General features: G+C 36.5%; 1 protein-coding gene across 1 annotated transcript in view; it reads right to left on the reverse strand.

The window, feature by feature from the left end:
- STK3 (serine/threonine kinase 3) overlaps nucleotides 1-24,859 on the reverse strand; it is a 192,811-nt gene that overhangs the window by 37,641 nt on the left and 130,311 nt on the right. Inside the window, exon 10 of the mRNA XM_084864579.1 lies at nucleotides 13,913-14,088. Coding sequence (XP_084720705.1) covers nucleotides 13,913-14,088 — 176 coding nt within the window. The remainder of the gene's footprint in view (nucleotides 1-13,912; nucleotides 14,089-24,859) is intronic.

Consider the following 24,859-nt stretch of genomic DNA (forward strand, 5'->3'; position numbering starts at 1 on the left):
TTGTTTTACCACTGCCCAGTAAAGTGTCTAGCACTGATTAGATTTTTAATACATGCATTGCTTTCAACTTAACTCTAATTTAAATTTCAGATCTGTAGCATTTACCCAGCAAATATTTCACTAACAATAGTTGAGCAGCGATTATTAGCCTAAAACCACCCTTGCTGCCAGGATTCAGTGTTGAACACGACAGGCACAACAGGAGTGGCGATGCTAGAGGAGAGAGGACTGTGAGAAGCAAGCTGGAGAGGCACCAGGAGCCAAACTGTAAAAGGATTTTCAAGAGACGCTTACGCTCAGGGCTTCCAGTAACCAATTCTAATTTTCTCCATAAATCAAACCACTAAATGAAACACCTGTTTTGTAAAAACATCACATTCCTGAACCATAAAAAGGAACAACTATTCTAACTAAAACTCTTCCCAGATTTCCCATCCCATGGCCCCCACTGTGACTAAGCACTGAGGAAACATTAAACCAGCGATGACTTACGTGCACATCTCTAGGGTGTGCAAAAATGAAAACAACTGAGACCCAGAGCTCTCAAAAGTTACCAGTTTTCATCATGAACTCATACGCCAAGCATCATATTCAATGTTCACTTGTGAAGCAGGAGGAGTAAAGTTCACCTTTTTATTTGGGATCGAAGAAGAGATTCTAATCTTTTCCAGTTTTCCATTTAGATGAGCACAGGTATTTTTTTCTGAGTCTGTGAATACTTTAATTTAAAAGCCATGGACAGCAACCTAGAGGAGCTCTGACCATGCAAAATGTTTTATAAATAGTTCCATGTGCACTGTTCATCTGGAGTCTCACTGGAGATGGATAATGACCTTGTATTTTGTACTCATTTACTCTGAATTAGCCAAACCTTCTGTTTTTAATTACATACTTAATTCACCTAGCATGGTCTAATTACAGAAAACAAAACATCATTTAAACAAAAGGTGGCCTTGAACTTAATCTATCAAAACACCAGTTAGTTTTAAAAGTTTTCAGTTCTCAACAAACTGCCAAGACATGCAATAGCAATTTTCCAAATGTGGTCATATGCTTTTATAGCAACAGATTTACTACAAAATCAAACATCTGTATATACTTTGAAACCTCGATGTGTTGTCTCGCTATTAATGCAAATCTGCTTAAATTTTGATAGACCTAAAAATCTTAAAGCTAAAGTACTACACAATAATTTTTAAATGTCCAAGACCACTGTGGCCTTGAAATGACAAGTTATCATAACCGTGGCTACTTATTTAGAAAGCAGTCCAGAACTCTGCACAAACTCATGTGTGTAATGTTTCCCAGCTTCCCCAGCGTAGCAGCCCTTCTCCTCTGTGCTACCACAGCCCCTGTGTATCTCTCAGTCAGTGTTCATGATGCTGAATTGTGATTATTGGTTTAAAGATCTGTCTCCTAACTAGACTACAAAACTTCCTGAGAGTAGACTTCATGCCTTTTCTCTCTACCCCCCTAACATGGAGCGCAGCTCCCGACACAGAGCCAAGTCCTCAATACATGCCTGCTGAGTTAATGTACTTAAATGCAATACTGTAAAACTGTCTCAGTTTGTGGACAACATGATCTTGTATGTAGAAAATCCTAAGGAATCCAGCAGAAAACAACTGGAACTAATGAATGAGTTCCAAAGGTTGCAGGATACAAGATCAATATACAAAAATCAATTGTCTTTCTATATTGTAGCAATAAGCAAACCAAAAAGGAAATTAAGAAAAAACAATTCCATTAACAATAGCATCAAAAAAGAATAATGTATAACAAAAGTTGTGAAAAACTTATACTGGGAAACTACAAAACACTCCTTGGGTAAACGCACTGAGTTGATTACCTCTGTCAAGTTTAACTAGGCCAAGATGGGTGGAGCCAAATTTTCCAACAACATATACGGTTAATCAAAAATTTTAAATAAAAAAATCATAACATGATTTGACACTAGACTGGAATATGTGACATTAGAACTGTCCAGGAATGCCAACGTGGTGTGGTCACTCAAACAGGCTATAAAGGTAGGCTGAAAGGGACTATTTTGAGGGAGTTATCATCCTGAGCCAGACCCAGGAAAAACAACAGTGTGAAAGTCAGGGCTCCTATGTGGAATGGACTAGGTTCTTGGGGCATAACCATCTATGTAGTACAAATGATTTCCAATATATAGAAAATTGATTTCACTGCCACAGTATGTAAGTTCCTGAAAAGCCCACTTAAAAACATTTTATTTCAGAATTCAAGTTGTATCTATGCTGCTTTAAGAAATACTTTAAGAACAATTTAGAAATTTAAGTATTGAAAAATGCTTAAATAATTATTACATTTATAGTTCACAAATTACTAAGTCAGAGAGATACTCTAGGCATCCTGCTACTGTAACCACCTATCCTTTTTAAAAATATATATATTTTATTGACTTTTTACAGAGAAGAAGGGAGAGGGATAGAGAGTTAGAAACATCAGCCAGCTGCCTCCTGCACACCCCCCACTGGGGATGTGCCCGCAGCCAAGGTACATGCCCTTGACCGAATCAAACCGGGAACCTTTCAGTCCGAAAGCCAACGTTCTATCCACTGAGCCAAACCGGTTATGGCATAACCACCTATCTAGCGGAAAGGTGGAAGAAATAGTTGTGGCTCATATTTGTGTGATTCCATTAACATGAAATGTCAAGATACACAAATCCACAGAGACAGGAAGCAGATCAATGGTCACCTAGGTCTGGAGGGAGAGCATGCTGGGGGGAAATAAGGAGTGACTGCTAATGGGTTCAGATTTCTTTTGGGGGTGATGAAAATATCATAAAATAGACTGTGGTGATAGCTACATAACTGTATACACTATAAAAACCACTTAATTGTACATGTTAAGTGGATGAATTGTACATACGTGAAATAAAGCTTAAAAAAAGTTGTTAAAAATTTAAAAATAGTTGTGGTTGATTATGTATTAGATTAATTAAAAATAAGACCATTTAGGAAAAATATAATGAGAAAATGAATTTAAAATAAATTCTTAACGTAAAACTAAGAATTACTATCACAATTTGACAGCAATTAAAGTAAGGAACATTATTGGTACACATATTCTAAAAAGCATTTCAACAAATATTTTAACCATATGGTCTTGATCTCTTCTAAAATGCAAAAGAGTTAGGAAAGTTCAAGTAAAAAACTAATGATGTATTCTTACATGCTTTATAAAATGAGTAAACAAAAGCTCAGGAAAATTGATCTTAAAAAAATAAAAAGCTTTCCAAAACCCATCCCAAATTTGCCCAATCAAGTCTTCTCCTAATCATCTACCTTCAACTTTAAGTTTATTTAATGATCTAACTGTTAGAGATTCAACATATGATGAAAGGGAAGTTGGAGAAAAATAAAATAATTATAAGAAGAAAATACCTTTCCTTCTCTTCAGTTGGGTAAACTGTTTAGACAGGATTCAATAACAATTTCTCAGGCTATTTTCTAAGGTTTTCCTAAGCACTCTTAAGGTTGGCACATCAACATAAATTTTATTCTACTTTTAAATCTTTTGTAATAACATGCATTTTAGGCTTATAATTTCAAATCAAGGTTAGGGGTGTGTGTATATAAAGTATATTCATTCAAAAATCAAATTAAAATATGTAGGCTGTTTTAGCTAAGCTGCTCTGTGAACCTTTTGTTCACTTAGATGACTACCATGCAGATTATTAGTAAGCTGGTAAATGTAATGAAAAAATTATCAATGGAATTATTAAGGCAAATTACTTTGACATATTTTAAATTCTGATTTGAAAGAGTTTCACCTATAATTAAACAGCTCATTTAGCAACAAGGGCATAAAATAAACGATCTCATAAACCTAAGTCTAGAGTTTATCATAGACTAAGATTTTCAAACTTTAAATTGATCATAAATTTAAGTATATACTGAGGAATAAAACAAAGAGTGAGAATTACTGTGATTAGCAAATAGCCTTTTAACAAGACTGTAGTAAACCTAAAGTTTATTATCATTAAATAATATAGCTACCTATTAAAATTAACGTTGCATATTCTATCAAAATTTCTATTTTTCTACTCAGAAGTTACTCAATAATAAAAATGTATTTGGAAATTTATCCAATATTTTTCTAACACTTGTTAAGATTTTATTTGAAATATATCTTTTGCTCATTGACCTTTATTTAAATCACTTTTTATTTAATAAAAATGTTCTCTACTTTGAAATTTTAAAGGGTCCAGTATCAAGGTATTTTGTTAAATGGTAACCTAGAATAAACTAAAAGAAAGGTTTAAAAAGAGAAAAGTGGTAGGCTTTAAAATAAATCCAGTATATATTTGTGACCAGGTTACAAATAAATATAACATAATCAGAGGAGCAACTGGCAAAATGAGAGAAATATCTTGATAACTCATTATTCTAATGCAGAATGAACTCCTATAATGAAGAAGGATTACTAGGGACAATAGAAGCCATTTTCTTTTGCTGCTATTCACTATTATTTAACAGTCAAATTTGATTTGAGGCCTGGTGAAAATGTTCTTGTAAGACTTGATATACTTCCCTGGATGTATGTAGGAGGTGACGAAAACATATTTCTGCAAATGGGAGGCTTGATGGAGCAGCCTGCAGCTGTTATCTTCCTGATAAGAATTCTGCACTAGCTACCCCTGCCCACAGGATTAAATCTAAATACACGCTAGAGGCCTCAGCCAGGGAACTAAGGCCTGCCCAACAGGGCCAGCCCTGCATCAGAACCAGTGTTACTCTGCTCAGCAGGCATCATCTTCTCCTTTAGGACCAGCTCTCTGGCCCAGAAAAGCCTTCTGTGTCTCTGGCTAAGCCAACTCATACAGACCCTGCATCTTGGCCTGACCCATGTCTGAACCCCTACTTTATTCTAATGGTCTCCAGATTGGGTTCCGTGCCATGATTTACCTATCGTCTCTTTTTCTTGGTTAATAGCTTTGTTTTATGACTCAAGTTAACCTCCTCACTAAAGGCTTAATAATAGTTAGATAACTGTTGAATTGCAGGGCCAACTCTAAAGTCATATTGCCTAGGTTCAAATTTTGGCTCCACCACCTAAAGCTATGTGACTTTAACCACCAAACTTAGTCTCCCTGTACCTTAGTTTCCTGAGTTGTAGAAAAAGGCGGGGAGGGGGTCACGCGCGTTGGCCGAGGTGGAGGTACAATATGATCATCAAAAGATCATTGTCAGAAGAGTGCTCTGAGACATACTGAGCACACAGTAAGCTATCAATATGCATTAACTACTATTTTTACTAATATTCAGTTTATTAGCCAGAAGCAAAATGACAGAAAAATTCTGAACAGTAAAATTTTACCTGCAGACAAAACTGCACATACTGTACCTTAAAGAACTGGTTAGTTGGAAAAACAATTTCAGATGAAGTTTTAAAAATGCAGTTTTTTATTACAAATCACAGCAAAATGTGGAATACCCAAATGAATGAAGCTTGATAGTCTTAATGTGGAGTCAAGAAAAAAAATATGAATGACTACAGATCAAGAAAAAATTCTTACAGGTGAAGGCAACCGATATAAAATACAAAAAGGAGCTCACAGGTTGACCAAGTTCTGAAAATGTTTTAAAAATAACAACCAAAATGCGTAGGTTTCCAGGATATCTGACGAGCTGCTATGAAATGATGACTACTAGACTGCTAAGGGCTGCATAATAATTCCCTTAACTGAGTTATTTAAAGGATATTTTTCTAGAAGATTACACCTATAATTCTATAACAAAGGAAAATGGGGGGAAACTTTGTTTGCAGACATTATCTGTAATTCACTGTTTCTGCAAATCATGGGGGAATTTATCTGCATCTTATTTCTATTGTGCCTTATACAGATCTGCTAAGGAAAGTCTTTCAATGTTCACAGTCAAGGTAAGAATAATGCAATGTTTAAAACAAAAAAGTAAGACAACTTCAGGAATTTTGTACCATCACTGAAGTTCTGATGGGTTAAAGACAGAAAGTTTCTTTTCATCAAAGAATCCAATCACTAAAACAACTATCCGTTTAGATCTTCCAGTAGCAATGATAATCCACAACTGACTCCTCATTTCATTTGCCTAGTTAGTAAAAGGGTATGGCTGGGTATTAGCCTTTACATACACATATATTTGTATCCTAGGCTTTTATGTAGCTTCATTTGCATTCTCACATTGAGACAGAAAGTTAAAAACTAAATTGAAGGAATGTAGATTACAACTAACCCAGGTTACCGAGACTTAATTATTCTCAACAGCTTTAATCACAAAAATAAACTACATATAAAATTAAGCATGCATCATCATTTCATTCATAAAGAACAAATAGTTTCTTTGTTAAGAATTATAAAAACATATATTCAAAATAAATCAATGAAATTAAGATATTTGTTTTCCAAAATTCCTTTACCTGTTACCACATATTAGTTTGATATGGTCTTTCACATTTTCCCTTAAGATTTGTCTATATTGCCAAAACCGGTTTGGCTCAGTCGATAGAGCATAGGCCTGCGGACTGAAAGGTTCCGGGTTCGATTCCAGTAAAGGGCATGTACCTTGGTTGCAGGCACATCCCCAGTAAGGGGTGTGCAAGAGGCAGCTGATCGATGTTTCTCTCTTATTGATGTTTCTAACTCTCTATCCCTCTCCCTCTCTGTGAAATATATATATATATAAATTTTTATAAATATATATATATATATAAATTTTTTTAAAAGAAAGATATTAAAAAAAAGATTTGTCTATATTTCTGGAAAAAAAGTTGTTTCTATTATTGATGGGCACAATTACAAAACAAAACTAGTTTGGTTTTTTTAAAAACACCTGTTATTTACTGAAAAGTCTCCCACCTTGAAGAATCCAGCCTAATGGAAGTTTTATTTCAATGAGTGAGAGATACTAGAGAAAAGGTTGCCAAACCAGTATCAGGACAGGAGAGAAAGGTGTCAGTATTAGTTTAGCCAGTCTAATAGGCCCCAAGAAACTATTGTGTGTACTTCTAACTGTGAGAGATATATGTCAGGCAGGATGATGAAAGTTAGTTATGAAAAGGGTTCTGACACTAACCTACTCTGTATATTCTGAAAACCTGACTTACCGGTAAGTAAGAAAGTACAAAAATAATTTTAGATTAGAACATTTCATTTACGGCAGTTAAAGTAAAAATAACTATTACTAAGACAACCTGAAATAAACATCACTAGTAACCTCAACCAAGGCTAACAACGCACTTGAAATTGAATGGTTTATTTAAGAAGTAAACACCATGGGGCATCAGCCTGAAATTAAAAGGCAATAAATTATATTGGCCACTCTTTGATCCTAAAGTCCACTAGTGGTTCTTAATATCACTTTTGATGCTTATTGACTAAACATCCAAAATGAGGTTATGAACAGAGAGTCAAAATAACATCCTCACACATCAACTAGCCATAACATATGCTTGGAGTACAATATCTTTGTTTTAAAGTAGCCAATTTTTCAAAACAATCTTCTAAATAAATGGCAGTTAAAAAATTACTATAAGAAGATTTTATGTTTTATGTTTTTTAGAACTCTTTTTGGTAAGCCAATTTTCTTTTTGCCATGCGCTTTAAATATCTTAGCACATTCCAACGCAGTGACAAGAAACCACATACTGCACCTGTGCTTTCTATCTTAATTAATCCAATAAGGACAGGCCAGCTCACTTTAATTTGTAAAGGAAATGATGATGTAGTGCATTTTAACTTAAGGTATTAATTATCTAAATTATCTAAATGTTTCAGTAGACATCGCAAGTAAAAATTTCTGCAAGTATGGAAGACTTAAACAGCATATTTAGGAATAAGAAAGTAAAATGCTCATTCTACCTCAGGTGGCCAAATGCACTAAATTATACCAAAGGGGGAAAACAGCAGTGTGGCCGTTCAGACTCTTTCCTATAGAATATATTAAATTCAGCTTAGTTGTCCAGTGATTGATTAACTCAACATTTCTTTTCCTACTTGTAGATAAGCAAGTTTGGGGAAGCCACCCTCCTTTCAAAATAAAGGTCATGACTGTCTTAAATGCCTCAGTAAAATGATGGTCAAAATCTGATAAAAATTCTGCAGGGGCCTAGACAATCACATGATGGCGTACACACGCCACACCATCTGTGGGATACGACTGCCAGTACAGACTTCGTGAGCTGGCAGAGGACTAAAATAGTCCCGAATTCTGCAAGTGTTTCAAAGTGTGGGCTTCTCATTAATTTTAATTTCCCGTTGGCTCCACAAGGAAAGCGTGAGCAGTGAAGGCGCCCTGTGCCACATACACTCAAGTTCACGCCACACGTACACCTGTAATCATAAACTCTTAGCCAGGGCTGTCCACTACATCACTGGAGGGTTTGTGTTTATTTCTCCTTTACCCTAGAAGAAACAAACCCTAAATATCGAGTTATCTTTTCATACTTTGTTGACTCAAACATCTGGAAATACTTGACAATAATCATTTAATTAATGCAGAGCTAATTGATGACAATGTGCTTAAACACTTCACTCAACTGAAGTGGTTTCCTCAGTTCACACAACGAGGGGCTGGAGGGAACAAGATGTTCTTTGAATAAGGTAACTTCTAACCAACATCTCCAAAAACATTACTTAAACATTGTGTTTAAGTAAAGCCAGTGATAGCATGGAGCTACAGGGGTCAGAACTGGGAGAGGCCGCTGGCCTAGGTTCCCTCAAGGCTTTCAAAGCGCGGACGGGTGTGGCTGCGAGTGTTTTTGTGGGCTCTGTGCTCCCCCGCTGCCCCCACTTAACTGCCCTCTGTAGCCTAGGCTGCTCTAGGAGGGGCAGAGGAAATGCTCCTCCAGAACAGGGAACTACTCCTAATGCCGGGCTCCAGCAGCAGGGCTGCTCCTTCCTCTGGGTTCGCTGCTTTCTGTTTTAGAGCAGTGAGAATTTCTGTTGATGTTTGTTTCGTTTTTGTTTCCTTATAACCACACTGACTTGGCAATCCAGGAATCAGAGGAAGACTGTAAAAACTTAGAAGAGCCTGAGACAAATTTACAGCCTTTTCCTTCTGCCACAATGACTGAAACTTTTTATCACTTCTCCTGTCCTTTAGCTCAAAAGAGCATCACCAATGGAATATTTAAGAATCACAGTAATTAAGAAATGTTAATTTACAGTTTAGTTTGAGTCAAAAAACGAACAATGGTTAATTTACCTAATTCCTCTTACACTTGTAATTATTGTCAATCCAATTTCTTTCCTTTAAAAAAAATTTTGGAATGAATATAGTGGGTTAACAGATGGCTTTTAAAGTTTTGTTCTTATTCCAAAATCTTTATGTTACTCAAAATATATCTACTTATGAATGATGCTGTAACTTCTACAAACATGATCGACACACTCTCTTTCTATTTAACACTAAACAATCTGGATGCTAAGGCTGTTTGGAAATAATTCTAACAAAACCTGAAACATTAGACTAGTGCTATAATAAACAGATTTGCCTTTTACGTTTGTTTTATAAATCTTCACAGGCACACCCAAAACAGTTTTTAGTAAAGTTCAAATAATAAAATATTTTATCCTATCTTTATAATTCCTCCACATTGGTGAACATAAATTAGTTCTCCTGTCATCCCATTACATCCAGGAATGTAATATGAAACAACAGTTCACAGAAAATCCAAAAGACAATGCTAAAGAAAAGACACAGCCCTTGATGGTTTTGCTCATTGGCTAGAGCGTTGGCCTGGGAATAGAAGGGTCTGGGTTCGATTCACAGGCCTGGGTTGCAGGCTCTATCCCCAGCAGGGAGCTTGCAGGAGGCAGCCGAACCAGGGTTCTCTCTCATCTCTGATGTTTTCATCTCTCTCCATTCTTCTCTCTCTAAAGTCAATAAAAATATATTAAAAAAAGGAAAGACACACATGATGTTGCAGACAGGCTGTAAGATAAAGAATGCTTCCTGCTCCACACATCTGTCCAGCAGGTGCCTCTGAATAAGTTCTGTCTCTTAGGAACCTGCTCTGAATTCTACAAAAGGTAATGAAGTGTTCTCTTCATTTTTTCTTTCTGGAAACCTATTTTCCTCAATGCAGACGGATAAGATTTCTACATCCTGGAAATAGTCAAAACAACTTAGGGCTCTTTTAAGCAGCTTCTATTTAATAGACACAGGAATCACATGAAGCCAGTTCTTTTGGAAGGTAGCCCTGACATACATCATAAAGAGGGCAGATAAACACACAAATCTTAGCACACTGTTTACTTTGATGAGTCAATTTTTCTTACATCCTATGTCTAATGTATGATGGAATGAATAAGACCAGACTTCTCTTATCATTACCAGCTGGTGTCATAAGTGGAAATCTGTCTTTGCTTTCAGAGCATTCCCTTACTTAGTAAGCAAAATATTCCACTGGCCCCTTTACACTTGGCCCTCGTCTCTTTTAGCCCCTCTTCCACACCTTCCTTTGTCCTTTACCACACTCACTGCTACTTCTAGTCCTTCTTTATGCATCTGGCAATGCTGCCTTATTCATCTCTTATTTATCCCTATTTACATGAGCCTCAGGAGCTATTCACAAACATCTTCCATTTGCCGCGAAGTGATGAGGGTGGGTGCTTCCAGTTGACAGGTGCAGTGAATGCTGAAGGGGGAAGAACTGCCCTAGCCGTTCCGCCCCTCCTCCGCTCCCTTTTAAGGCTCCATGCCCTGTGTAAGTCAGAAAAAAATAATCCCACAAAAGTGGGAGCCAGTCGCAGGATCTTTTCAAGCCTCTTTCCTACTGGGAGGGCATTTTTTTTTTTTCTTTCACCTTCTGTTATTTAGTTCTTCACCTCACTCTAGTAAGTTGGCTGTTTCTATTGATTAACCTTTTCTAATGCATCCTACATCTACTCCTGTTTTTCTTTCTTTTTCTCCCCCATTTTATTATTATAGATACTCCTTAACTTATAGTGGAGTAACCTCCCAATAAACCCGTCGTAATTTGAAAATATCAAGTCAAGCCGAAACCGGTTTGGCTCAGTGGTAGAGTGTTGTTCTGCAGACTGAAAGGTCCCAGGTTCAATTCCGGTCAAGGGCATGTACATTGGTTGCAGGCACATCCCCAGTAGGAGGTGTGCAAGAGGCAGCTGGTCGATGTTTCTCTCTCATTGATGTTTCTAGCTCTCTATCCCTCTCTCTCCTCCTCTCTGTAAAAAATCAATAAGATATATTAAAAAATAAATAAATAAATAAATAAATAGTAGCTTTGGGCAATGGTTTAGGAAATCTAAAATGACAGATAATAAATAAATAAATAAATAAATAAATAAATAAAGTCAAAATACATTTAACCGCCTTACCTACCGAACACCATAACTGAGCCTAGCCTATTTTAAACACGCTCAGAGCACAATATCCAACTCACTCGGTAACACACATAGTACAGGGCAACATATCGGCTGTCTCCGGTGGTCCTGTGTCTGACCGGGAGCTGTTGCTTGCTGCTGCTGCCCTGCATCATGAGGCAGTGCTGTACTGCCTAGCACTAGTCCAGGGAAAAGAGTAAATTCACAAGTTTAAGTATGATTCCTACTGAACGTGAAACACAAAGAAAAAGAGGAATCATTTTCATATCACCTAAAGCAGAAATTGCAAGTCAAATCATTGTTAAGTCACAGACCATCTGTATATTATTGTAAGCCTATGTCACATAACTGGTTTTTCCTACCTTAGTCTTTTCCTAGCAATCAAATCCTCCTGCCATTAAGATTAAGATCTTAAAACGGTTCATCATGTCACTCTCCAACTTGAAAACCTTCCGTGGCTTTCTATTATGAAATAAAAATTCAGACACTGCAATCTTGTGCTCACGGACATCTGACCCTTTCCATTGTATTTCCTTCATTGTGTCCTTGTCACCCAATACAACTTGTGGCTTCCTATCTCTAAGCTTTTTATTGTACGCATCATTCTCGGTAGTGCCGGCATTCCCTCCTCCTGCTATCCATCTTTCAATGCTTAGACAAAGCCCTCACAATGATATTGTACAATTTCATAACCCACTCGAGCCTTATGCAAAACCATATGACATTAGAATTATTGCTCTGTAATACAACTTAATAGTTAATACCTTGCTTTTTAATTTAATAAATATTATGTATGTGTGTTTATATCCTATAGTGCCTAGCACAATTTAAAGTAGAAAGCAGAACATTTATTAAATTTGTTTTCTAACAAGTTTGGAATTTTCAGATAGAAGGACTCCAAAATCTCAAGAGGCCTTACAATTTCTGCTATTACCTTCTTAGCAGGCTACTACCGCCACCTAAAAACTCCAGACTTGCCTGCTAGGGTCATGTGGCCTTGCTAACTGTCAGCGTAACTGGCAGACACAGGAGTGAGGTAATTTTCGATCATTCACTCTAGTCAAGCTGTTGGATGACAGCAGCCACTCGTGACCCAGGTGAATCCAGCACAAGGACCACTCATCTAAACCTAGTCAAACTGCTTACCCACAAAAGTGTGAGCAAGTAAAAAGTTGCAGTTTTAAGCCAATAAGTAGAAAAACTAATTGAAATAAATTAAATAATTTTATTTAATATTTCTTACTATGATAATTTATTCATTACTTTGTAGCTCATTTCATACTCTTTCCCGGAGGCTATTAAGATTTATTCTAGCTGAGACAAGACAGAGTTCTTTGATGCTAAATATTCTACATAATTCATTATGTCCATGAATGATTTAAAAAGCTTGAATATCAGCATTCTAAATAATTTATAATTTTTAAAAAAGTAACTTAAAATGAAATCTTACAAAAACTACAGAAATACAGATTTTATTTTTCTAATTTACAACTTCAAAATTGAAAAGACAGTAAGTAAATATCACAATGTTTTCAGGATAACCTGTGCTATTGCTAATATTTGCTAGCAATTAGTACTAAACTTATTAAGGACAGATTTTGAAACTATTATCTGATTATTTAAAAAATGTAAATAATCACAATATTTAGAAGTAAAGTACTCAACATTAAAAATATTTAGAGGCATGCTGACTAAGCAAAATGGCTTAAATTTACGTAAAAAATTAAAGACATACATACATCTAAAATTTTATTTACTTATGAATAAATGTATTTATTATAAATATAGCTGTGAAGGATTGTAGTTATTTCATGTGAGGAAAAAAAAATCTTTCAGAATAATACCTAAAAGTAACATACTATTTAAAACATGCTAAAGCAAAAATCTCCATAAAGATGGCTTCTCCATTAAAAAACTCATTATGAGAAATTACTCTCTCAAGATGTGGAAATAGTTGCTTTTGAATTGTCTGTATTATTTGCATTCTTTAAAAGAAATAAAAAGGAAAATGGCAGAAGGAAAAAGAGAAAATATAATAAAAGAGGTGTTAAAGCACAGTTTAGTACTGAAGTTTATATACTAACTAGAAAAAAAAAATAGGGCTATTATGTCTGACAAACCAACTGGATTTAACACTTACTCAAGTAGAAACGAATTCAGTTAACTTTCAAAGTTGAGGCAAATTTCTCCAAGTCTACGTCATAAATGTTGTATCACTTGTTTTGGAAACGGAATTTACTGACTGTCAGAAGTATCTCATATTTGCACTATTAGAAACATCTTTTGAAATAGTTGTCATTTTAATTTTAAAGTTGTCCGAAATATTTCTATAAATGTGGGCTATGAGTTATTTAACTGTAATCAATTATTTACATTTCTATGCAAGTACATTTCTACAAGAAAACAACAACTATACCTTTCCCCTAGTCACATTTATGACTATATGTTGAATATCAATCTATAGTATATATAATTTTATACATATACTACTATGATTCGCAATCCGTCAATAAAATAACAGAGAAAATAAAAATAAGAGAATTCAAATGTACTTACAAAGTCGAAGTCTCCGTCTTGAGGAACTTTCCAGTTATCAGGAAAAACATTTTTGGACATAGGAAAGGGTTCGTGCATGTTCTGATTACAGTTCTCATGACTCTTATTCTTGAATTCCTGCTTATCAAAGTAGTCCATAAAAGACGGTCTTTGCACTTGTGGTGAAGTTGCATTTCCTTAGGTAAACAAATAACGTGAGAGAGTATAAGTGCTCATAGTTAAAGAAGAATGATTTCTATTGAAGTATAAGTTTTTATTGAGCAATATAATGGATTTTCACTGGTCATATTTAAGACCAACATAGTCAATTTAATGAAGAACAAAGTAAAATAAAATAAAAGAAAATGAGAATGAAAACAAACAAACATATCCATTGGTTGAAATAAAAGTTCAACCAATGATTAGGCAGAGATCCACGATATTCTTAGATTGTGGAAACATATCAGAATTTTGGCAGATCTTTACCATAATTTTATTTAAAATCATTGCAGATGTATTTGAAATGTGTCAGAGAAGGAACATTGCAAAAACCTGCTTTATTTTAAATAGCTAAGCCTGAATTATTGTCATTGCAGACCACTAGCTATTAGAAGTTATAAGGACTCACCCAGGCTCCATTTTTATCTCTTCACTTCATGGTCCTTCTGGCTAAACCCACCTCCTCCTGGCCTCCCATGGCCTCACCAGTCATCTGATACCTGAGAATCCCAACTCTATTTCTCCAGCACAGGTCTGGCTCTAAGTTCTACACCCAACTTGCCCACTACTTACTCTTACTAACAGATTGGATCTGAGGTAGTTACCACACACTTACCAAGTTCTAAAGCTACAGTCAAGGTCTTTCACTCCCATCTCGCTGCTCACCTGATCAAGTCAACATTATTTGCTCAATGCCCAAAAGATAAAGCTGAGCAATAACCCAGATTCCTCTCTTCCCATCATACCACACTGATCGTTGGGTCTTTTTAATTCTACTTCTCAATACAACAGTTTAAACGTAACTCTTTTTTCTCTGGCCAATATTGCTACCTTCCTGGTTGAGTTTCCAATTTCTTGCCTTTGCCATTGTGGCAACCTCCACGCTGGTCTTGCTGATTCACGCAGTTTCGATTTTAGTTTCATACTGATAATACAGTGACCTTTCTTTTTTTTTTTTTTAATATATTTTATTGATTTTTTACAGAGAGGAAGGGAGAGAGATAGAGAGCTATTGTAGAAACGTCAATGAGAGAGAAACATCGACCAGCTGCCTTTTGCACAACCCCTACTGGGGATGTGCCCGCAACCAACATACATGCCCTTGACCGGAATCGAACCTGGGACCTTTCAGTCCGCAGACCGATGTTCTACCGCTGAGCCAAACCGGTTTCGGCTACAGTGACCTTTCTAAATGCAAATCAAACCATGTCATTTTTCTGCTTAGAACCTTTCAATGGCTCATTTTCTACACTGAATGGTTAGAGTGAAAAAGAAACATTTGAAATAACTAGATTGTCTTCCTTTTGTTAAGTTGTATGAGTTTCTTATATATTTTGGAAATTAACCCCTTATCACATGTATCATTGACAAATGTGTTTTCCTTTACAGTGGGCTCTCTTTTCATTTGGTTGGTGGTTTCTTTTGCTATGCAGAACTTTTTATTTTGTTTATTTTCTCCTTTGTTTCCCTTGCCCTAGGAGATGTAATGGCAAACATATTACTATGAGAGATGTTTGAGATTTTTGCTGCCTGTGGTTTCTTCTAGGATTTTTGTGTTTTTTAAGTCTTTTATTCATTTTGAGTTTATTCATTTAAGTCATTTATTCATTTTGAGTTTATTCTTGTGTATGGTATAGGTTGGTGGTCTAGTTTTTTGTTTTTGTTTTGTTTTGCATGTATCTGATTTCCCAACACCATTTATTGAAGCAACTACCTTTACTCCATTGAATGTTCTTGCCTCCTTTGTCAAATATTGAGTGTAATGGCCTAGGTTGATATCTGGATTCTCTGTCCTGATCCATTGATCTATATACCTATCCTTGTGCCACTACCAAGCTGTTTTGATTACAATAGCTTTGTAGTATAATTTGGTATCTGGAATTGTGATCCCTCCTTTGTTATTCTTTCTCAAGATTGCTACACAATCCCTATTAAAATAGCAATGGTATATTTCACAGACAGAAAAAATACTCCAAAAATTTATATGGATCTAAAAAAAAGACCTTGAATAGCCTCACATCCTTACTTTTCAATTAGTGGAGGCTACTAGTATTTCATTATTAGCAACTGTGTATTGGCGTAATACATTATAAAAATCATATGACTACCAAAAATTTTAGAATGCTCTGTCTCAGTAGAGTCAGAAGAAATCTGACATTTAGAATATGCATATATTAGTGGAAAAAAAAAAAAAAAACCAGCAAAAAACCCAAATACTACAACTATTCATCTGAAAACTCATTCTTCAATTAGAGCTGGTCAGGCTTCAGAAGATTTAAAAATAAGTATGACAGAACCTCTGGGACCCAAAGGATAACCTCTGAAAAGATACACTCCATCAAAATTAGTATCGAATGAAACACCAGTATTTATAGTAAACCTTCAGAACTCAGAACACTTTCATATCCCACTCATATAAAACTCATGAAAAAAGAACTCCTTAGGCAGTTTAACAAGATATCAGCCAATGCTGCTTTTAAATTCTCTGTCCGTACAGACTCTACTAGTAATGTTACAACTGAGTACAATATATAGGAGAGAAAGTATAATATATTAATGATCAATAAATATTACATAAAGATTTTGTGTTTCTAGTCTTTTATCTTTAACTTTCTTCCCTAAAATCTCCGATTGCTAAAAAAAAAAAAAAAAAAAAAAAAGGGAACTGATTAATTTGACAAGGTTACATTACTGACATTTGGACTAAACACATATGATACATTCCATTAACATTTTCAACAGATTTTAAGAACCCTTGATATGTCTCTGGGCTTCATCATTACAAGAGATTTTTATCTTCAGAATTTAAATTTAGTTCCTATAGCAACCTTTTATTCCATAACAGAGTCCAGGAATTTAACCTCTGTTAGTCTCACCTCTGACCTTTTTATGAGAATAAATAATAAAATACTTTAAGTATAGCTCAATAAATTTTCTATAAAATAATTGAGCAAATCAAATCATGGAGAGAGAAGAGGGAGATAATCCCTAAAGGAAGCCTTTGTTCATTATTCTTTTTTTTTTAAGAGATGAGTAATTTTGTAATAGAATTGCATATTTATTTGGGTTGTAAGTTCTTATTTTAATAAGCTAGTCTTAAGATGGGTCACATGTATAAAGAAATCTAAAAATGTTAACATTGCCCTAGCTGGTTTGGCTCAGTAGATAGTGTCAGCCTGCAGACTGAAGGATCCTGGGTTTGATTCTGGTTAAGGGCATATGCCCAGGTTGTGGGCTCGCTCCCCAGTAGGGGGCATGCAGGAAGCAGCTGATCAATGATTCTGATTATTGATGTTTCTATCTCTCTCTCCCTCTCCCTCTCTCTTCCTCTCTGAAATCAATAAAAATCTATTTTTTAAAAAATTTAAATTTTTTACATTTAGGACAACAAGGGTTATCAATGTTTATATAGTAAACTCAAAACAAGAGAGTAAAAAAGGTTTCTTTCGGAAATAACTCTTGTGAAAGAAAGCCATGAATTTCACCATTATCAACTGCATTTGATAAAAGTATAGAAAATGTTTCATTGAAGCAAAGATCTACATAGTATTCTTTAAAAAATAAATTTAGCTTATGTAGGTGCTTTGGTACAAACAAAATAACCAAAAGCACATTTTGGCACTACTACTCCATTGAAGAAAACAGCAGTCCCTGACCACTGCCCCTTCCCAAATCTTCCTCCGCCACCCCCTTACCCGGCTAGGCCTGCACTACTCTTATTACCTCTCCCTCCACTCAGCACTGCAGACTCCATTTACAGTCTTCTCTGTTTTTCCTCAACTAGGGGGTAGGGAACGCTTCACCCCAAATCTTTACTTATACCCTGGTGCTATAATGAAACGGTGGCCTTTCGATTTACCAATGACTTAAATCAGACCCTGTATCTGAGAAAATGGAAAACTAATGTTTTCCTACTGGAAACTAACACTTAGAGAGCAGCAACTCAATATGGCCTATCTTTCAAGAGCAGCAGCATGCACAGAAAAGGAGAAGGAAAGAAAGAAAATCTCAAAAGTTACTTTCCACTACAGAGAATAAAAATGGGGAAAGCTTTAATATTTTATAAAAATCCTTACAACAAAAAGTAAGACGGGGTGAGTAGGTACTGCCTTGAGAGACTGGGAGAATAAGGAAAAGGCTGAAAATAGAAAGTATTCTTCTCTGCAATGAGTCAGACATATAAAAGTCCAAGCAGAAGTAAGTAGTGGCAATAGAAAGGGAAGAGGCAAACCAATCCCCGGACTGACTAAAGCGAAAAGGAAATTGCTAAGGAATTTTATCCCAGGAATCTTTCTTGCACCCCCAACAGTCCTATGCTGTTCCCAACCCTACCCCATCAGGAGCTGCCAGGGTATGCGAGCTGCCATTAGTGTCCTAGTGTCTCAAAGTAAAAAGCCTATGGGTCCTCTACCTTGATATCTACATAGTATTCTTTAAAAAATAAATAGCAAATATCTACATAGTATTCTTGTAGGGAGGAGTGGCCCTGTATCAGGATTGGGCCTATGAGATGAGGGTTTCCAGGGAAACTGTTTTCTTGACATAGGCACCAGCCATTCCTTCCTGCTCTTTCCTCTTGCCTGGGATGCAGATTTAATGGCTGAACATCTGGCAGTTATTCTGCAATCAGGACGACAATGAGAATAATGCCCTAAAGATGATGGGGGGAAAGGATCTCTGACATTATGAAATCATTCTACCAATGCAGGACACTGCTGCTGGATTTGTTAAATGGGACATTTGTTTAACTACTGTTATTTGGATTTTTTGGTACAGATGGCTAAATTCAGTCCCCAATTAAAAAATGTTTACTCCCAAATGGAGGATGCAGGAATGGGTAGGAGCAGCAATCTTCAGTTTGGCTACAGGAATACCCCAATCTGAAAATTGAACTCCACTGTTATATAATAGTTTAATTATTATTACATTTCAGATTTATTATGGTTTTAAGGGTCTTTTATAGGCTGACCTAAAAACCTATGGTAAATGCCTGTTGGGTTCTCTACTAAAAAACATGGAAACTAAGCCATTCCTAGGTGAGAAATAAACATTTTATTATTTAAAAATAATGAAAGTGTGAAAATCAACTTAAATCAAAGGTAGTAGCATATTACATTAGATCTTTCTTTTCAGATGACTTTAGAACCAGAAATGCTGACACCTAATTTTGTATTCAAATGTATGGGCTTGTATCTCCAAATATTTTTCATTATTTAATTTAAAACTGAGTATTAAACTTTAGAGTATATCTTTGCTATACACAAAGAATATTTTTTTTTTTCCACGAAAGAGAAAAGGAGGTAACATTTGTTTGGAAAGTTATGGGAGGAGGCAGCTATAATTGTGCAGAAATATTTAACCACACAATATTCAGCATATGCCCACAGTGTGCAGTCAAATCTTCAGGGAGATGGATGCATGTTCACAGGAGTAGACAGAGAGGATGTTTCTGACTTAAAATTTACTTTTTAAAAAAGAAAAAAAAAAAGAAGAAGAAATAGTAGGCCTTTCAACAGGAAAGTGAAGCAGGAAATCTCAAGATAGCAACCACTGTCATATGTGATTGTGGTTGCTCTGGCAAATACCCTTTTTTAAACAGAGAAAGGATAATCACAAAAATGGACATCAATTTCTCCAGCTGCAGCTAAATTCTGACCCTACTTATAAAAAATATTTTTATTTTAATAATAAATATAATGTTCAAATTACCTTGTTTCTCAATTTTGTCCCTAATTCTCTCTATCACTTGTTGTGAAACTAAAAATCCATTAGCAAAAATAAAAATAAAATAAAATAATCACCATGCAAAAAAAGTGTTTTCCCTTCCTTCACACATTCTCAAAACATACAAGGAAGACTAAATTGTGTGAATATAATGCCTTTGCCAGTCCACTTAAAATTATTCATTAACTTTCTTAATCTGAACGTCTTCTAAACAGGTGAAAAGTCTTTATGGAAATTCAAATATATAAAGAAATTTTTAAAATACTTTTAACAAAATATAATTTGTTTAATTTTTAATTTCTTATCATGCTTATGACAAAGTCAGTCAACTGTAGGGAATGAAATAATCATAACTTTAGCATAATGTATTTAGACATCAAAGGGATTTATGAATATTATTTAATTTGTTCTACTAAAAGTATTTTAAGATGTGTGTGGCGCCGAAACCGGTTTGGCTCAGTGGTAGAGCGTCGGTCTGCGGACTGAAAGGTCCCAGGTTCGATTCTGGTCAAGGGCATGTACCTTGGTTGCGGGCACATCCCTGGTAGGGGGTGTGCAAGAGGCAGCTGGTCGATGTTACTCTCTCATCGACGTTTCTAGCTATCTCTCTCTCCCTTCCTCCTCTCTATAAAATATCAATAAAATATATTTTTAAAAAAAAGATGCGTGACCCACCTGATCAATGATGTTGGAAATTTGTCTTTCAATTTGTTGCCAAGAGAATAACGAATACACATATACATATATACATATATACATGTATACATATACACACATACACATATACACATATGTATATATACATACATACATATATATACACACATACATACGGTATATATATTAGAATGTTAATACAGAAGCTACTGACATCAGCTTTTTCTTAACTTCTTAGATTGTACTTTAAAACAAAGGAGGACACAGACAACATGAGAAGGTCCAGAGGCTATTCGTAAAAAAGATTAAAAGCTTAGAAAATAATACCTGTCCAAAGGTTAAAGGGACTGAAATTGTTCAGCCGGGAAAAGTCTCAGTATATCATTTAACAAGTATCCAAGTACATCCGAACGATTCTTGAACAGAAAATAGTGACCAGCTGTTTTCTATTTCCAATGAGAGTAGAATAAAGGGAAGCAGACAAATTTAAGCCCAAGGATTTTAGTTAAATAAAGGGAATGGTTTCCTGTACGAGTAATGAGCGTTATAACAGCAAGTGTGTGTGTCTTTGGAAACCCTTACTTCGGTGGCCTTTATAAGAAAGACAACTTTTCACTTGTCCAAGGAAGATTAAAATTTACAGACTTTCCATGCTCAGTGCTGGGTATCCTCAGACCAAAACATGTACACTTATAGGCTCGAGCTGGGTCAAAACATCATTCCACATTCCACAGACAAGAGAGCATAGAGGAGCAAACCATATTCAGTACCTCCAGCCTCTCCACTGATTTACTAATGTCCACACTTCTGACTTAATCTGTATGTTTAAAATACCTAGAGTAGTTTCTGTTTCCTCCAATAGTCCCTGACTGATACAAGCCCATTTGGGTATAACCGTTCAACCCTCAGAACTGCCAACTAGGTCCTATTACAGAGTGTCCTCAAGGATATCATCAAAGACCTTGTCAGATACTTTTCCTAAATCCTAAAACACCACATCCAAACCCTACATTTTCTCTAATCTACAAGTTTAGTGATGCTGTCAAAAAAAGGCAATTATAGTACACTGACCTGATTTGTTTCCAGGAAACTAAGTTAGCTCATAATGATCCAGGTCTCTTTTCCTAAAGAACTCACAGATGTTCTGGTTCCACCACGGACTTGCTATGAAATCCTGAACAAGTCATTTATCATTCCCAAGTCTCAATTTCCTCAGTGGTGAATGGTAGTGACAATCCTACTTTACAGGGTCCTTGTGAGGAGTCAATAAAACAATGTATGGAAAGTCCTGAAAATACTGTTTGGCCCACACTAGATGCTCATTTACAGATAGCTATAGTTTGAGAAATTCACCTTTTTCTCTTTTCTAAAAAAAAAAAAAAAAAAAAAAAAGTAAAATAAAATTTGAATTACTCTTTCATGCTTCCATGACACTTCACCCATTTTCTCAGAGTTCACAAACAGTGAAATATAATAGTTCTGCCACCTGCAACTTATCATAATACACACGACTAAGCATACTGCTAGTTGGGAGATGTCAGATCAGCTGAGTGTCTTTACCATGCCATTCAAATCATGCATGTTACACTCGTGCTAATCTGTTCATTCTAGAGATCACTACTGTCTCTAGAATCCCCTCTGGCTATCTGACTGAATACAGAGCAAGGCGCTGCAGAAGGCAGGGAAAGGCTGGAGTAAGTTTGGTTGGGAAGAAAAAGAACAGAGCAGGTCTCCAGCCCCAGGAAGAGCAGGCCTCCCTGGCTGTGTGGGAAGCAGGGCTGACTCTGGATGCTCTAGCTTTCCAAGTTGTTGGAAGGACGAACTGACAGAGTATCAGGTAAAGATTAATCTTTACTAACCTGCTGTATTTAAAGCACTCTGCTGGGTGCTAAACGTATTTACCTAAATTAATCCACACATACGCAGACAAATATACATCACTGAAGCTCAGAAACGATTAAGTCACACAATTTAAAGTGGTCTGATTTTAAATCCCTGGCTCTTTTCTCTACATCACATCATTTGTTCAGAAAATATTTAATGAACTCTTACTACTGTGCTAGGTATTGTATTAAGCACTGGGAATACAGTGGGGAATAAACAGATAATCATACAGAAATAGGCAATTATAATAGAGTGTGACAATTGCTATTTAGAGTAAAAGCATAAAGTGAGATGGTTGCCTATGGGAGGAGCACCCATCCCTAACCCTAACCTGGGACAGTAGAGGAAGCAAACCTCTTAACTGAGCCTGAGAATTAGCCAAGGAAGCAGGAATCTAAACAAAGGGAGGTACTGGGCAATGCAAAATAGAAGGTTTGGGCACATAAAATCCCAAAGGTGAGGATGCGTATTTTTAAGAGCTGAGGAGCTAGAAGACTAGCAAGACCTGAGAACAGAAAGGTAAACAGAGAGCAGAGAATATACTGCCTTCTAACCCAGGTTGGGCTCTACACTAAGAGCAATGGGGAGTCACCGGAGGGCCAAAAGCAAAACTGAATGATGAGATCTGGAAAGGGTAGGGGACTAAGACTGGCGGCAGGGGATCAATCGGGAAGCATGATGCTTGATGTTGATTCAATGATGTGGTGAAGGAAAAGAGAGGTTAAGAACAACTAATTTTCCTATCTTACTCCAAAGCCCACGTTTAAAACATCTGCACAGCTTCTCTAATTCTCACGTGACAACATTTCAGTTTTATCTGTAGAAAGGAAGCAAGGTAATCTACTGAAACTGAGAGGAGAGGTGGCAGGAAGAGATTTAGTGAGGTCTAAAGCAGCCACTACGTAGCATGGGAAAGAGATGAGCAGAGAGACATAGGCTACAGGAACAATCTGCGGGCCCACATGGGGGTGAAGGCCAAGAGCTGGTGGTCGCCATCTGTACATACGTGAGACTGTCTCCATCGGCACTCAGCAGCCACAGTGAGGATGCAGAGAAGATGGACAAATAGACTGGTCCATAGTCATGTTTGCCAGAAGTGGGAGAAAAGAAGATCAATAAGGTAGAGGTGTTAATGAGAGAAGGAAGAGAGTAGCTAAAGCCAAGAAACTGGCTTGTAACCTGACTTTTGGAGAGTGTGGCACTTCATCTGAAACCAACAAAAGATAGTCCTCTCAGCGCAACTGCAGCTCCCAATCCAGCCCCTGTTCCGTAAGGTCAGAAACTATTCCACAAGACAGAGCCGAGTAGATCTGAGCTGAACAGGCTAAAAGGCCTAGTCTTCTCTTTGCTGAAATAACTGTTTTTTCAGAATCACCCACAAAGAAATAACCTCTACATCTCATCAATTTCATGACAATGGATTCCTTGACCTGAGCCTAATCTACTCTCTTTCAGGACAAAAACTCTTAAATGTTGTTTTACTTAATGACAATCAATCTACTTATACCCACTGTTAACCATTCATAATTCTCCCTGACATTCATCAATGCAGATAATGTAGAGACCTCTGTTGCCAGACTGTGAAAGATCTTGGTTACCCAGCTGGATCCTGCCCACAGATGGATGAAGAGGAGGCCTGAGAGAGATGTGAACGGGAAGAATGGGAGGGGAGGGCAGAAGTAATGCTGTCACTGCTGGAAATATATTTGGAGAGTTCTTCTTGGGACATGCCCTCAGGTCCATGCCATTTGTTTTAGGAAGAGAAAGAAAGATATTAATATTTTATTAAGTGTTAGCTATTGGTTTTTTAAAATACATTTTTTAGATCTATCAACCAATGGTTATTGGCACCAATTCAACGCCAACAAGAATTTGGGTGTGGTGACAGAAACTTTATGCAGTGATACAGCAAAGCGGTGAAAACAGCATGACCACAGAGCAGCCCTGGGGCCAGGAGGCCTTGGGGGCAGGACCCTCTCCAGCGAGACAGCTCTCCGCTAAGGTCTGCTCTGCACTGGTCTGCTAGCGCTGTGCGTCCGCTCCACTCTGCTCTGCTCTGGGAGACACCTTTGGTGTTTCAGCTCAGTCAGGGAGACTCCTCAGTGGAAAGGGAAGATGCACCTCCATGCCATTTAAAAAAAACAAAAACAGATTGGCCGAAACCATTTTGGCTCAGTGGTAAAGAGTCGGTCTGTGGACTGAAAGGTCCCAGGTTCGATTCCGGTCAAGGGCATGTACCTTGGTTGTGGGCACATCCCTGGTGGGGGGTGTGCAGGAGGCAGCGGGACGATGTTTCTCTCTCATCGACGTTTCAAGCTCTCTGTCTCTCTCCCTTCCTCTCTGTAAAAAATCAATGAAACATATTTAAAAAAAAAAAAAAAAAAAAAAAAAGCAGATCAAATTCGTCACTTTGCCCACTTTCCTTCAAAATATCTTTTAATAATTTTGCCTCCTAGAGTCAAATCAACATACTCTTCCAGAAGT

This window comes from Pipistrellus hanaki (assembly GCF_964339955.1).
Source record: "Pipistrellus hanaki genome assembly, chromosome: 17".
Taxonomy (NCBI): Eukaryota; Metazoa; Chordata; class Mammalia; order Chiroptera; family Vespertilionidae; genus Pipistrellus; species Pipistrellus hanaki.